Here is a 15,623-nt window from a genome sequence, read left to right as displayed (position 1 = left end):
CCTGCTTTCTTTTGGTCTCTATTTGCATGGAAAATCTTTTTCCAGCCCTTCATTTTCAGTCTGTTTGTGTCCCTTGTTTTGAGGTGGGTCTCTTGTAGACAGCATATATAGGCGTCTTGGTTTATATCCATTCAGCCAGTCTTTGTCTTTTGGTTGGGGCATTCAACCCATCTACGTTTAAGGTAACTATTGTTAAGTATGATCCCGTTGCCATTTACTTTATTGTTTTCGGTTGGAGTTTATACACCCTTTCTGTGTTTCCTGTCTAGAGAAGATCCTTTAGCATTTGTTAGAGAGCTGGTTTGGTGGTGCTGAATTCTCTCAGCTTTTGCTTGTCTGTAAAGCTTTTGATTTCTCCTTCATATTTGAATGAGATCCTTGCTGGGTATAGTAATCTGGGCTGTAGGTTATTTTCTTTCATCACTTTAAGTATGTCCTGCCATTCCCTCCTGGCCTGAAGAGTTTCTATTGAAAGATCAGCTGTTATCCTTATGGGAATTCCCTTGTGTGTTATTTTTTGTTTTTCCTTGCTGCTTTTAATATTTGTTCTTTGTGTTTGATCTTTGTTAATTTGATTAGTATGTGTCTTGGGGTGTTTCACCTTGGGTTTATCCTGTTTGGGACTCTCTGGGTTTCTTGGACGTGAGTGATTATTTCCTTCCCCATTTTAGGGAAGTTTTCAACCATTATCTTCTCAAGTATTTTCTCATGGTCTTTCTTTTTGTCTTCTTCTTCTGGGACTCCTATGATTTCAATGTTGGGGCGTTTAACATTGTCCCAGAGGTCTCTGAGATTGTCCTCATTTCTTTTAATTCGTTCTTCTTTTTTCCTCTTTGATTCATTTATTTCTACCATTCTATCTTCTACCTCAGTTACCCTATCTTCTGCCTCCATTATTCTACTGTTGGTTCCTTCCAGAGTGTTTTTGATCTCATTTATTGCATTATTCATTATATATTGACTCTTTTTTATTTCTTCTAGGTCCTTGTTAAAGCTTTCTTACATTTTTTCAATCCTTGTCTCCAGGCTATGTATCTGTAACTCCATTTTGTTTTCAAGATTTTGGATCATTTTCACTATCATTATTCAGAATTCTTTATCAGGTAGATTCCCTATCTCTTCCTCTTTTGTTTGGTTTGGTGGGCATTTATCCTGTTTCTTTGCCTTCTGGGTATTCCTCTGTCACTTCATCTTGTTTATACTGCTGTGTTTGGGGTGGCCTTTCCATATTCTTGCAGTTTGTGGAGTTCTCTTTATTGTGGAGTTTCCTTGCTGTGGGTGGGGTTGAACGGGTGGCTTCTGTTTAGGGAAGCTTGTGTCGGTGTTCTGGTGGGTGGAGCTGGATTTCTTCTCTCTGGAGTGCAGTGAAGTGTCCAGTAATGCGTTATGAGATGTCAGTGGGTTTGGTGTGACTTTGGGCAGCCTGTATATTGAAGCTCAGGGCTATGTTCTGGTGTTGCTGGAGAATTTGTGGGGTATGTCTTGCTCTGGAACTTGTTGGCCTTTGGGTGGTGCTTGGTTTCAGTGTAGGTATGGAGGCATTTGATGAGCTCCTATCGATTAATGTTCCCTGGAGTCAGGAGTTCTCTGGTGTTCTCAGGATTTGAACTTGAGCCTCCTGCCTCTGGTTTTCAGTCTTATTCTTACAGTAGCCTCAGGACTTGTCCAACTATATAGCACCGATGATAAAACATCTAGGTTAAAGATGAGAAGTTTCTCTACTGATGGACACTCAGAAAGGTTCACAGAGTTACATGGAGAAGAGGGAAGAAGGAGATAGAGGTGACCAGGAGGATAAGAGGGGGAACCAAAAGAGGAGAGAGCAAGCTAGCCAGTAATCACTTCCTTATGTGCACTCCACAGTCTGGACCGCTCAGAGATGTTCACGGAGTTACACAGAGAAGAGAAGAGGGAGGAAGGAGACAGAGGTGGCCAGGAGGATAAAGGAGGAAATCAAAAGAAGAGAGACAGATTCAGCCAGTAATCAGTTCCCTAAGTGTGCGCCACCGTCCAGAACACAAAGAGATTCACAGAGTTAGGTAGAGAAGAAAAGTGGATGAGGAGATAGAGGCAACCTGGTGGAGAAAAATGAGAATCAAAAGGGGGAGAGAGCAATCAGGCCAGTGATCTCATTCCCTCGTAAAAATGGGTACTGAAGATCGGGTTCTTAAAGGTACAAAGTTGATAACAAATACCAAAAAAGCAAAAATTAAAAATCTAGAGTAGAAGTTAGATTCTCAAAAATACAATATTAAAGAAAAAAACAAAGTCACAAAAATTATAAAATATATATATATGAAGTTTGCTTTAAAAAATAGGGTCTTTTTTTTTTTTGCAAAGTAATAGGTTATAAAATGAAAATTAAAGGAGTAATAGAGGACTTAAAAATAAAATTTTTTTTTAATTTAAAAAATGATAATAGTAAAAATATATCTTGGACTTTCTCTGGTGTTGTGGACAGTGTGGGGTCAGTTCATTCTCAAATAGTTCCTTAATCTGGCTTATACTTCCCAAGATCTATAGGCCCCTTCCTATGTAGTCGGTGCTAACTACAGAGTTTTAATCTATTGCACCTGTCTCTTCCAAGGCAGTTCCCTCTGTTTGTTTTAGCTTCTTTTGTTTGCTGGTCTCTTCAGTGTCTAATTTCTACTCTGACACAAGGGGGCGGTGGTGGGCACTTTTTTTAGACTCACTTGTTCAGTCATGCTGTGGGGAGGGAGGGACGCTGCAAACAACACTGGCGTGTGCTCGCAGTGTCTTGGCCACACTGGGTTTGCCCCCACTCACAGCCTTATGGCAGAAAGTGAAGAGGAACTAAAAAGCCTCTTGATGAAAGTGAAAGAGGAGAGTGAAAAAGTTGGCTTAAAACTCAACATTCAGAAAATGAAGATCATGGCATCTGGTCCCATCACTTCATGGCAAATAGATGGGGAAACAGTGGAAACAGTGTCAGACTTTATTTTTTTGGGCTCCAAAATCACTGCAAATGGTGATTGCAGCCATGAAATTAAAAGACACTTACTCATATTAAAAAGCAGAGACATTACTTTGCCAACAAAGGTCCGTCTAGTCAAGGCTATGGTTTTTCCAGTGGTCATTTATGGATGTGAGAGTTGGACTGTGAAGAAAGCTGAGCACCGAAGAATTGATACTTTTGAACTGTGGTGTTGGAGAAGACTCTTGAGAGTCCCTTGGACTGCAAGGAGATCCAACCAGTCCATCCTAAAGGAGATCAGTCCTGGGTGTTCTTTGGAAGGACTGATGCTAAAGCTGAAACTCCAATACTTTGGCCACCTCTTGCAAAGAGTCGACTCATTGGAAAAGACCCTGATTCTGGGAGGGATTGGGGGCAGGAGGAGAAGGGGATGACAGAGGATGAAATGGTTGGATGGCATCACTGACTCGATGGACATGAGTTTGAGTGAACTCTGGGAGTTGGTGATGGACAGGGAGGCCTGGCATGCTGCAGTTCATGGGGTCGCAAAGAGCTGGACACGAATGAGCGACTGAACTGAACTGAACTGAACGGCGTGTGTGCTTTCTCTGTCTACACTGTTTAGGCTCTAGGTTGCTCTGCCAGGAACCGTCTGAGGCTGGCCCTGGGTTGTATGCACTTCCCAGGTCTAAGCCACTCAGTTCAGGTACTTGGATACTCCACAAAGGCACAGACTTCGTTGGGCCTGCGTTTGTGCCCTTCCTAGGTCTGAGCAGCTCAAGTGACCAGGTGCTTGGCGAGAACAACTGCAACTTATGGCCTCCCCCTGTCCCTGCCGCTCGGTCTTCTGGGTGTACAACCAGTGCACCTTCTCAGGTATGCCGTGTGTCTCTTCTGGGGAGCTGATCTCTGGTTGCGACCCTCCCGGCGGATGTCGACCATCCAGAATCTCAAGAAGTCTTGGTTAGCAATGATGCCTGCTTGCAGTTTGGTAGATGATGCCTCTCTGGGGCCGTGATTGCCTCCTTCTGGCTCTGGCTGCCCTTGCCTGCCTCTCCGGCGGGGGATGGGCCAGTCTGCAGCCGGCTAGCTCTGCTCAGTCCTTTGTTCTGTGAGCAGGCCTGGTGGTGTCTTAGGTTAAGGCTTTTCTCCGGATAGCTATCCCACAGTCTGGTTTGCTATCTAAAGTTAGTTGCCTCAGATTGCCCTTGGGGCATTCAGTCCTGGTCCTTACTGTAAGCAATGCAGCCTGTACCTCCCTGCCCAGACCCTGCTTGCTAGTGGCAGATGTGGGCATCTGCGGGTGTCTGCGGCTGCTTCTCCGCTGGGAGTTACCATTGGGCACGTAATCTGTGGGTTTTAATTATTTATTTATTTTTCCTCCCGGTTATGTTGCCCTCTGAGGTTCCAAGGCTCGCCACAGACTCGCCAGTGAGAGTGTTTCCTGGTGTTTGGAAACTTCTCTCTTTTTTAAGACTCCCTTCCCCGGACTACCTCTTTTGTCTCTCTTTTTGTCTTTTATATTTTTTCCTACATCCTTTCAAAGACAATGGGCTGCTTTTCTGGGTGCCTGATGTCCTCTGCCAGCATTCAGAAATTGTTTTGTGAAATTTACTCAGCGTTCAAATGTTTTTTCAATGAATTTGTGGCAGAGAAAGTGGTCTCCCCATCCTATTCCTCCGCCATCTTAGGACCGCCTCAAAATGTATTTCTTACTGTGAGTTTAGAACCAGCTGATTTAAGCTGAGCTATGTGATTAAGCCTTAATAATATAATCTTAATTTTCATCTGAGATTCAGTTTAGCAGGAGATACATGGAACATAGTATGAGGCAAATCCATATACCAGACAGATTCAGGATCGTTACCTCTCCTGTAATGGAAAACTAAAAAGGGCTGGAAAAATAATTGACCTTTTTAGATTTGCTGTTCATTTTACTATGAGTCTTGTAGTGGAGAAAAAACTCTTTAATTATGTTCATCGCAAAAGACCAGTAAACTAAAATAGCTAGAATCTGTCTTTTGGTAATCCATTTTATTTCTGTACTATGAACTGTAATGATAAGTGACAGAAAATAATTTGATTCTTTCCAAAAAAAAACAAGTGGCTAGTGTTAAAATGTACAGTTTAGAGAATTTTTAATCTTTTGAAAATGGTAATGGAGATATGGCAAAGGTAATAAAGTGTAGTTAATGCTGGACAGATTTTTATCACGTTTAGCAAATATTCTTGAAATGGTCTAACTTTAAAAATTGTAGGTTCTCCTCAGCAGTTGGGTAGACCAGCTGGTTTTGAATATGCCCTTAGTTATGTAAAAGGATGTGGTAAAATTCTTAAGAAAAAAGGAAGGGCTTCATTTAAACTTCATGGACTGATCAAGCTGATCTCTCATGGAACAAGTTACAATGTGTTTTGTTTTGTTTTAAATTTTTTAATCGAAGGATAGTTGCTTTACAGAATTTTGTGGTTTTGATTGCAGTGACAAACACAACTTGGTAAAGCTACAAAAGGGAGCCATTGAAAAAAATCTCTTGTCTGACTTGTAACACTCACTCCAGACACTAAACAGTAACAAATCTGTCAGCAGTCAGTGATATGAATAATCGAAGCACTGGTGATTTGTTGATGTGCTGAAGCAAAGCTAGTTGATCTTTTTCACTCTAATACCAATAGTTGGGTACAGAGCTTACATTGTCTTCTGGTGTCCTTCCCTCATCTGCACCCCTCCTCTTTTGCTTATTAAGTCATGTCTCAGCAGTTCCTGAGAATTACTGTTAATATGGTAGAAGGAAAAAAAAATGGTTTGCTATATAAGGGCAATAGTACAATCCCTGCACCCCTATCTAGGGCCTAAGAGCACAGACCTTGGAATCAGACCTGGAGTCAGATCTCTTGTACACCATTTATAACACATTGATCTTAAGTAAGCTCTGTGGCCTCTCAAGAGTTTCAGTTGTCATCTCTTAAGATGGAGAATAGAATTGCCTACTTTATAAGTATTTTATGAGGTCTGTAAAATTTCAGTAAGTGCTCATCTCTATCCCTGTCATTCAGTATCTTTGTTGTTGCTATTATTGTTATTATATTTATCAAGAATAAAATAATAAATCAATATTTAAATAATTAAAACAATATTTCCCCAAATCATTTGCATATTCCTTCTTTGCCAAAAAATATGTCATTTGGGGCCAGGCTTGCTTTCCAAGCTCTGGCTCTTCTGACTGTTCCCTGTACCTATTATATACAGGGCATGTAGTGGCCAAAAAGATAAATTCATGACTTTTTGTGACTTTTGCAATATGTGTAATCTGATATATAGTTGTATTCTAATGCTTTTTTATTCATGAAAGAAGCAATAAGAATACAGGGTATGTTATGTATGCATTTGGAATCGCCATATAGCATACCTGGGTGTCATGACTGATTAAACAATGTGATACTCATGAAAGATTTGTTTGAAAGTTATATCAAGAGGAGTGGTAAATGGAATTAAAGTTGTGGTCTATTGATTTTTTTAAAAGATTTTTAAAAAACATAATAGTAAATCCATGTTGTTTTCTGTTTAACAGATGGGTCTAGGTCATGAGCAAGGATTTGGAGCCCCCTGTTTAAAATGCAAAGAAAAATGTGAGGGATTCGAACTGCACTTCTGGAGGTAATGTTTTGAAAACTAAAACCACATTAGTAATTTCTGCTTTTTGGCACTGCTTCCTCAGACAGTGGAGACTGCTTACAAGTTATCCATCATGGTTGATAAGTTGTGATCTATTGTATTATTTTCTAAGAAATAAGAAATAAAGCTATTCTGACTTCTTATCAGTATTTGAGCTTATTGGGCTATAGTGACTGTATTTATTTGCTTGATCTATTTGCTGGTTTTCAGTTTTCCTGTGAGACTAAGATAATGAATATGTCTCTTCTCTGAGTGGCAAATAAGTTTATGGTAATCCTGAAAGACTGTTTATTAATTGTTATTCTTTTATTAAGAATGGACAACTATATTCTTTTATTAAAATGGGCAACTATGCACATCTCATCTGTATATTTGTGATTAAACAATAAATACAATGAATTGAGCATTCATGTCCTAGTTGTCAGGAAATGGACTTGAATCTAGTTTGTTTGTTTTTTTTTCCCCAAAATTTTCAGCTGTAAATTTACTACTGAAAACCTTTGAAAAGCTTGAGTTAAAAAAAATGATAATCTGTTGCCATTGTCTTGATTTGAATCAAGTGCATACATATGGAAGACAAATGTTAGTGGATCAAAAATGTGAATTTCTTATAGCTCTTATTTGCATGTTTTTTTTTAAATCATTATTCTCTGTCATATAAACCTAAAATTGGTATTTTAAATCCATTCTTTTAAAGAACATAAATGTCATTCATCAGTGGCTGCCAAGACCATAATGTTAGTTTATAAGTGTTCAAAGTTAGAATTAGCATATTATTGCTAGAAGAAAAAAATTAAAGTGATCAACCATACATCATTAGGATGGCAGCTGACTGTTAGAATGAATCTCATTTGAGGACCACTCTTGCACTGCTTATTTCCATAGGAAACATTGTAGAATAAAAAATGTCATCGGCTATAGGGTTGTATACAGTATAAGTTAAAGAAGAATGTAAAATAAAATTTGGGGTATTAAAGTTTCTTTAAAAGCTCATTTACATAATAAGTTTTAGGAAACAAGGACAGTTGTTTTAAATAGTGAAGGCAAAGGAAAGCTCAGCCCTCCCCCAAATGATGATACAGTTCTTTATGTGTAAGGAACTTAAAATGGCCCAGGGAATTTTAAAATTACAAGACTTTACTGCCTCTTCTTTGTGCTGCCTCTTCAAGGGACATAGCAGTTTGTGAATATGTCTGTTATATTTTGGAAAGGTAAAGTCAGCAGATACAAAATAGTTGTCATGCATTAGAATATTTCAGCTCCTAATGAGAACACAGCTCTTTGTACTCCGTGGGTTTTATGGAGAGCTGCACTGCCCTCTGCTGGGCACAGTTCTTGCTTTGCAGTCTCAAATCATGCTCTTTTTAGTTTGACTATGCATTTGCCAAAACTGCTAATGAGATTTTTATTTAAAGCTCTTTCCTCAGTGATGGTATCTTTTCTCTAAAGCAGGTTAGTTTATAGTAGTTCTTATTTGCTCTATATTCTTTTTGTATTGTAGATAACTATCATCTGATATTTTCAGATAAAAATGTCAAATAAGAGCAGTGACATGAAAATCACTTTATTATCATTTTTCCATGTAGTCTTATCTCCGTATCCTCAGTATTTTCTGAGAATCTGTTAAGAACCATAAAAGACTACATCTTCTTCTGGTTGGGCTTCCCTGGTGGCTCAGAGTATAAAGCATCTGCCTGCAATGCGGGAGACCTGGGTTTGATCCCTGGGTGGGGTAGATCCCCTGGAGAAGGAAATGGCAACCCACTCTAGTATTCTTGCCTGGAAAACCCCATGGATGGAGAAGCCTGGTGGGCTACAGTCCATGGAGTCGCAGAGTCGGACACGACTGAGGGACCTCAGTTTCACTTTTCTTCTGGTTACTGACCACAGTGTTGGTATGTAATGTAAGCTGACCCAGTCGTGGTACGTCATTTCCTTGTTCACACTGATTTGTCCATTTATCCATTTATGGGCACTTGACAAAAGTCAGATCAGTTGAAACTCTTCCTAGAGGTGGTAGTTGTTGAATAATTTTACCCTCTAGGGACCTGCAAACGTCTTGTGTTTCTGATTGCCTCAGGTTGCTTATGAGAAACCATATGCGAGTAAAAAGAAACAAACTCTGACTATTGCCTAGTAGTATTTGCATTAGCATGTTGCTGCCTGATCTCCCAGGGTCTCAGAACTCAGGCTGAGTTATTTGCTGTTCCACACACATTCACCAAGCATCTGTTATGATTTAGATATTTTGCCATGTGCTAACTCCAATACTTTGGCCACCTGATGCGAAGAGCTGACTCATTTGAAAGGACCCTGATACTGGGAGAGATTGAGGGCAGGAGGAGAAGGGGACGACAGAGGATGAGATGGTTGGATTGCGTCACTGACTCAATGGACATCGGTTTGGGTGGACTCTGGGAGTCGGTGTTGGACAGGGAGGCCTGGCATGCTACAGTTCATGGGGTCGCAAAGAGTCGGACACGACTGAGTGACTGAACTGAAGAAAGATAAAAGTCCCTGATCTTACCCAAAGTGTAGGTATTCCTATGATTTACTAGTTTCTCTATGTTCCCTGAAGTATTTGAGAAGTTATTTATCCCCCATAATCCAGTTTTTTCCCCCTACATTTCCCCTTACATAGTCTGCACAAATGATATTGGCCTCTTTATGCTGTTGGGTAGCTGCTCAACCCTCAGATCATGGCTTAAATGTTACCTCTTCAGATAAGTTTTTTGTTTTCTTTTATTCCCCATTTACATGGATTTATTCTGTTGTTGCTCTGTATTAATGTACCATGTTTCTTTCCTTCCTGATACACATTGTTCTAGGACTTCCCAGCTGGCTCAGTGGTAAAGAATCCACCTACCAATCCAGGAGACACAAGAGACGAGGGTCTAATCTCTGAGTCAGGAAGCTCCTGGAGTAGAAAATGGCAACCCACTCCAGCATTCTCGCCTGGAGAATCCCATGGACAGAGGAGCCTGGTGGGCTACAGTCCATGGGGTCACAAAGAATCAGATGCAACTGAACATACATACATGTTCACACATGTTCATAAAAGACTAGGGCTTTGCCACAGCTTCCAGTTCAACTTGGATTTATATAGTCAGTACAAATGGTGTTATTTAGTAGTTCTGTCTTCTTCCTGGCATCAGTCCAGACACATTTCTCAGAATTTTTAATAATTCCTTGACCTTTTCACCACAGCTGGAAAGCTTGAGGGTAAGTCCCTTTGACCTCCAGATGAGCCATTTTCGGTACAGTCTTTGAAGACTTTTACAGACTTTCTAAGGCTGGTTGTCCTGAGTGTAACAAAGATTCCAGATTTGGTCCAGGGCCACAGAACTGCTGTGATTGAAATAGACATGGGGTCTCAAGTTCCTGCCCACTTAACCTCCTCCTCCATCTTCATGGTGACCCTTGACTTCTAAGACGCTTAGGGCTTCTTGGAGCACATTGTGAAAATCAGAGCCTAGTTATTCTTCACTTTTATCAGTCTGACCTTCTATGCAGCCACAAGAATGGTCTTTTGAAAATGGATACTATTGTGTACTTACCAATAGCTTAAGAATCTTAATGCTTTCCCACTGGACTTGATCCTTTGAACAAAGTCTTTGGCCTTTGATGTTAAACCTCAATATCTGTCCTCTGCTTACTCTTCCAACCTTCCTTCCATTTCAAGTACCCTGTGCTTCAATTACTTAGACACATGCTGTTTCCTAAAATTTCTGTGCCTTATCTCATGTTCCCTTTGCCTGGAAAGACCCTGTATGGTCCAACTAAAAAGAAATCTCACCACATGGAAACAAAAAGTCCTTCCTGTTCTCCTCACATATTGGCTCAGGCAGTGTCTCTGAGAAGTTGTCTTTGTCTCTATATGAGTCAGCTCAGCTTCTGTAGTAAAATACCATAGACTGGTTTCTTAATAGCAGAAATGTATTGTCTCACACTTCTGGAGGCTAGAAGCCCAAGACTAAAACATGAGCATGGTTGGGTTCTGGTGAGGAACCACTTTCTAGTTTGTAGATGGCCACCTCCTGGCCGTATCCTCACATTCCCTTTTCTCCGTGTGTACATGCAGAGAGAGGAATATAAAAGATTGCGGATACCTGATATTAATACTTATCATATAGAAACTACTATCTTCTGGGCACACTTATAAGTAATGTTTAGAAATAACATTTATGAAATGCAAGACAGAAACCCAGGATATCAAGTTTAGAGCCAATTATTTTATATTGAAAGTAATATCATTGGAACCATAGATCATTTATTATATAAGTAATAGAATAAGTAATAAAATTATTATTTTATTTAATCCTCGATAAATGGTTTCAATAAAACAGTTGCATTTTACAAGAAAAGTGTTATTTGAATGAATATAGCATACATCTCTCCAGAGAATTTCTGATTGGGTGAGAGCTGGCTGAAAACTGAAAATTCCCCACCATAAATGGATTAATGCTTGTGTTGAATTCTATAACAGAGGCCCACTCTTAAGTCCATATATGTATATCCCTGTTATAAAAGGGCAGCTTCCAACCCTTTTAAATTATTCGTTTATAGCAGTGTCATGACCGTTCCGTTAAATCACTATGACTGCTGGCGGTATGTCAGAGCACTCCAGTTGCTACTACTTGCCTTGGAAAAATAATAATTTTTACAAATAGTGCTACAAAAATAACTTCTCTTTTGAGAAGCTATGAGGGATAGTTTCTTGACTGCTTTCAGCTTGAAACTATAAATCTATCTACTTTTCTGAGCAGTGCTTTTGGTAAGTTTTGTACTCTCTTGAACTTAAGAACTCTGAAGTTGTAATATAAAATTGTGAGTTAACAGTTCTTATTTGTCATGCATATTAATCTTTGCATGTGTATGTGTTAACAGCTTTAAACTTTTTAGGACAAATAGCTCTCCTCACCCTACATCATAGAGCTTCCCGGTCTACCAGTCTACCCTCACATCTTTTTTAGAAAGTCATATAAAAAAGACTGTTTTAAACTAACTTAATTCAGAGTCTCCCCTACATTTCCCCTTTGCACAACTTTAATTAACCTCCCATGGAAAATTTGGGCAGAAATGCTATAGGGCAGTTTAGAAGATTTAGAGATATGATGGCTGTGCTAAGTACGGGAGCTGATTTAAATACTCCCCTCAAACGAATAGCTCAAATAAATTTAATAAAAATAAACTTTTTAAGCCTTACACATATCATCAAAAGTTACATGTGAATCATCTGAAGAAACATACTGTACACACCTTATAACATAGCCTCTTGCACATGGATACTCTGGTCACCTATGCCGTTTTCATTTTATTTCAGGTTGGTCTAAAACAAATTTTTAAAAGTTCCTTATTTTCTTAAATGTCCTACTCATCCTCACACTTTCTCTTAGATAAAAAATAACGGTATCTCTCTCTTCTCTAATTTCTCAACAAAATTTTCTGTTTAATAAATTTATTGACTATTTTCCAAATGACTTGAAATTTCCTAAAAGATATTTCTAAAAATTAAAAAAAATTAATTTAAATATGGGAGATTAGAATATAAAACACTGTAGACTAAACCCCCCTCCCCAAATATTTTTTAAAACCTAGATAAGTAGTGGATAGTGCACCTTTCCACAAGGATAGCTCTTGGCACCTGGCCCAGAATTTATGGGTTTCTTTCTTGCCTTTTTATAGCTGTAGCTGCCCCTTTTTATTGCAGAAATGGAACGATAGTTTTCAGAGTCTGGAACGAATGTGGTCATTCCAGCTACTACATTGATGACAACTCTCTGGCTAAAAGAAACATCCTACCCTTCTTGAGTCACATTCTTGCCAGTTCTGTTATTGCAGGTCACAGTTTTGGAGTAAGGATTCAGATGAGCTTATATGTAAGTAAGGAAGCAGATGAGGCTTATATATATTGGGATTTTAAAAATGATCATGAGTCAGTCATAGGTTTTCCCCACTTAGGAAACTGCTAATCAGGCATAGGCTGACTCCTTTAACTACTACTTCTTCCCTCATCACTGCGCTATCAGTGTGGTGTCTTAACCTGAATTTACTTGCTTAATAAAGTTATATTGGATAGGTAAACAGGTAGACAGGGAATATAGGTTTTCTCAGAATGTAAATCTTCTAAGAATAACCAAGACTAATAAGAAGAAGCAGTATAGAGACGGCTAGTATGTCATTGATTAATATACTTTTTTTTATATAACATTTTCATAGTAAATATAATTTATTTAACCATGCTACAGCTTGTCATAGTATAGTTCATGCTTTAGAAAGTCCACAGGCTTTGTTTCACTTACTCTTTTACTGTTAATCCTTCAGATTTTAGAATCTTACTCTCTTTATTTCATGGCATACATGTTATACTGGTGTACACCTGGATAATAAACATTTTTAAAGGAACTCCCAATATTTATCACTATCCTTGTAACATTATTACTTCCTTCTTTAGTCAGTCACTTTGCTAATACCAGGATGCATGCCATAGTTCACAGCCATATAAGGAACTATTTATTTATATAAGAACTAAATTCCCAGCCCACCTTTCCCCTCAGGAAGGTGTCATTTTAAACTTGATCCAAAAGCACTGTGATAGTTTTATGAATAATTATATTGTTTTTGTTAACTGAAGAACAAGAATGAAGAACATACTGTAGTAGGATAGTATGCTCCTTTCCAGTAGATGAAAGTATGAGATAACCAGATGTAAGTCTTTTATAGCTGAACTAGAATATGCAAACTATTCAGTAAGTTATTACCAAATAAAGAATTCTGACCGATGTGTACACAAGGGAAGTATTTTGCCTCCCTACCCCACATCTCTCGACACACTATCTTTCTCTCTCTTTCTGGGACTGTATAAGTCCAATGTAATATTTTCAGTTTGCATACCTCACCTTAAGAAAAACAACGTAAAAGTAAATAATTATTTAATAATTTGTTATTTGGCAAAGTGTTTAGTTTGGGGTGGTTTTTTTTTTTTTGGTAATTTTCTGATGTAGAGAAATCCAATGATTTATATTAATTTTAAATACGAAAGACTTATTAATAAGCTTTTAATGATGCTAATACATTTTTATATGATCAATTCGAGCATGTGTAATTAACAGTTTAGTTTCTCCCTTTCTGATGAATCCTTACCACTTGTATTTCTTTGAACTTTCTTATTGCTCTGATTAGTACCCAAGGAAAAATGAATGAAGTGGCAATAGCAAGGTTGCTTTCTTGCTTCAGATCCTAAAATGAATGCACTAAGTATGATGGATCCTGAGTGCTTGCTGACTTTTTCCCCCCAGAAACCCTTTCTAAAGTCCTACTTTCTTTCTACAACTAAAATTACTTTAAATGTAATCAGAAGAAATGTTGATATGTATTGAATGTTTTCTGTATCCAATGAGAAGCAAACCTTTATCAGTTTCTGTTATTGTCCTTATTTTCCTTTTTACTTTAGGTTTTGTCTGAATATTTCCTAACCTCCTGAGTTAAACCCTTAGCTTATTAATTTTTATTCTTCTTTCTAATTTGAGCATACCTTAACTATAATTTTCCTCCTCAGCATCTCTTTAGTTGTATTTCACAAGTTTCAGGAAGTAATAGTTTTGCTTTCTTTTTTCCTAAAATATTTTTTGTTTTAATTTATATTGTAATTCTTTTCTTTCAACATTTAATTTTTTAAGACTCTTTTTTTAAAAGTACTTTGTAATGTTTTTGTTGATGATTTTTAACATAACTGCATTCTGTTCAGCTTATCTGGTTGATGATCTGTCCTTGAGACTTGCTCTATGGCATAGTAGATGTTCGGTTTTTCAAAATGTTTCAAATAGTTGTAAAAAGAATGTATATTCTCCAGTCACTGGATATAATGCTTTCATGTGTGTCTTAGGTCAGGCTTGATACTTGTGTTATTCAAATCTTTATCTCTAATTTTTTAAAATCTCAACATAGTGATGGCTTTGTCCATTTGCTTCTTACAATGTATGAAAGTGAAAAGTGAAAGTGAAGTCGCTCAGTCGTGTCTGACCCTCAGCGACCCCATGGACTGCAGCCTTCCAGGCTCCTCCATCCATGGGATTTTCCAGGCAAGAGTACTGGAGTGGCATGCCATTGCCTTCTCCGATAGTTCTGTTACTTTTGCTTATATATGTTGAAGTTAGGTTATTAGGTGGTGTTAAGTTAATTGTTATAGCAGAGAAGTGTTTTTTTAAATATTTGTTACTGTGAAGTGACTCTGATACTCATTAAGGGAAAAAGCCTTAATTGTATTCCCTAATATCATGGCTCAGTTGGTCAAGAATCTGCCTGCAATGTGGGAGACCTGAGTTCGATCCTTGGGTTGGGATGATCCCCTATAGAAGGGAAAGGCTACCCACTCCAGTATTCTGGCCTGGAGAATTCCATGGACTTAGCCCATGGGGTCACAAAGAGCTGGACACAACTGAGCGACTTTCACTTTCAATATACGTAACAACGTTTTGCTGGTATTTGCCAGGTTAATCTTTTTGCATCATCATACTTTTCATCCTTTCTATGTGGTTAAAATTAAGTGTTTCTTAAACAGCATATAACTGTTTAAATATAACTACTTTGTTATATTATCCTTCTGAAAGCCTTCATCTTTTAACTGGAGAAATGAGTCCATTTATTGTGACTGTTGATATGCTTGGGTTATATCAACCATCTAATTTGTGCTTTCTACATGTCCTAAGTTCCCAAGTTTATTTTTCTCCAATCTTGTTTGACTAATTACATTTTCATATTTTCATCCCTTTTTGTCATAGTTAGAAATTACATTTCTTTCTTTAGTTATCTAGATATTTTAACATACATAGTTAACAACATCCAATGTTAATCTATATCTTCAGTATCTTCCTGAACAGTGTAAGGATATTAAAATGTTTTTTTAACTCTCAGATTTCTCCCTCTAACTTACATGCTATCATTGTCCTGTATTTTAGTTCCAGCTTATATTTTTAATCCCACAAATTCTTTCTACTCTCTGTTTTCCTCTGCCAT

The 15,623-nt window shown here is 38.1% G+C and overlaps 1 protein-coding gene across 4 annotated transcripts in view; it reads left to right on the top strand.

Annotated features, from left to right (window-relative positions):
* The window catches only part of TES (testin LIM domain protein), a 56,012-nt gene that overhangs the window by 25,408 nt on the left and 14,981 nt on the right, over positions 1–15,623 (top strand). For all 4 annotated transcript variants that reach the window (XM_005205432.5, XM_059885658.1, XM_010804218.4 and 1 more), the window contains exon 2: positions 6,505–6,590. In XM_005205432.5, the coding sequence (XP_005205489.1) occupies positions 6,505–6,590 (86 nt within the window). The remainder of the gene's footprint in view (positions 1–6,504; positions 6,591–15,623) is intronic.

Source organism: Bos taurus, chromosome 4, assembly GCF_002263795.3.
Source record: "Bos taurus isolate L1 Dominette 01449 registration number 42190680 breed Hereford chromosome 4, ARS-UCD2.0, whole genome shotgun sequence".
NCBI lineage: Eukaryota > Metazoa > Chordata > Mammalia > Artiodactyla > Bovidae > Bos > Bos taurus.
Note: the sequence above shows the minus strand (reverse complement) of the source record. Positions and strands in the feature narration are given on the sequence as shown.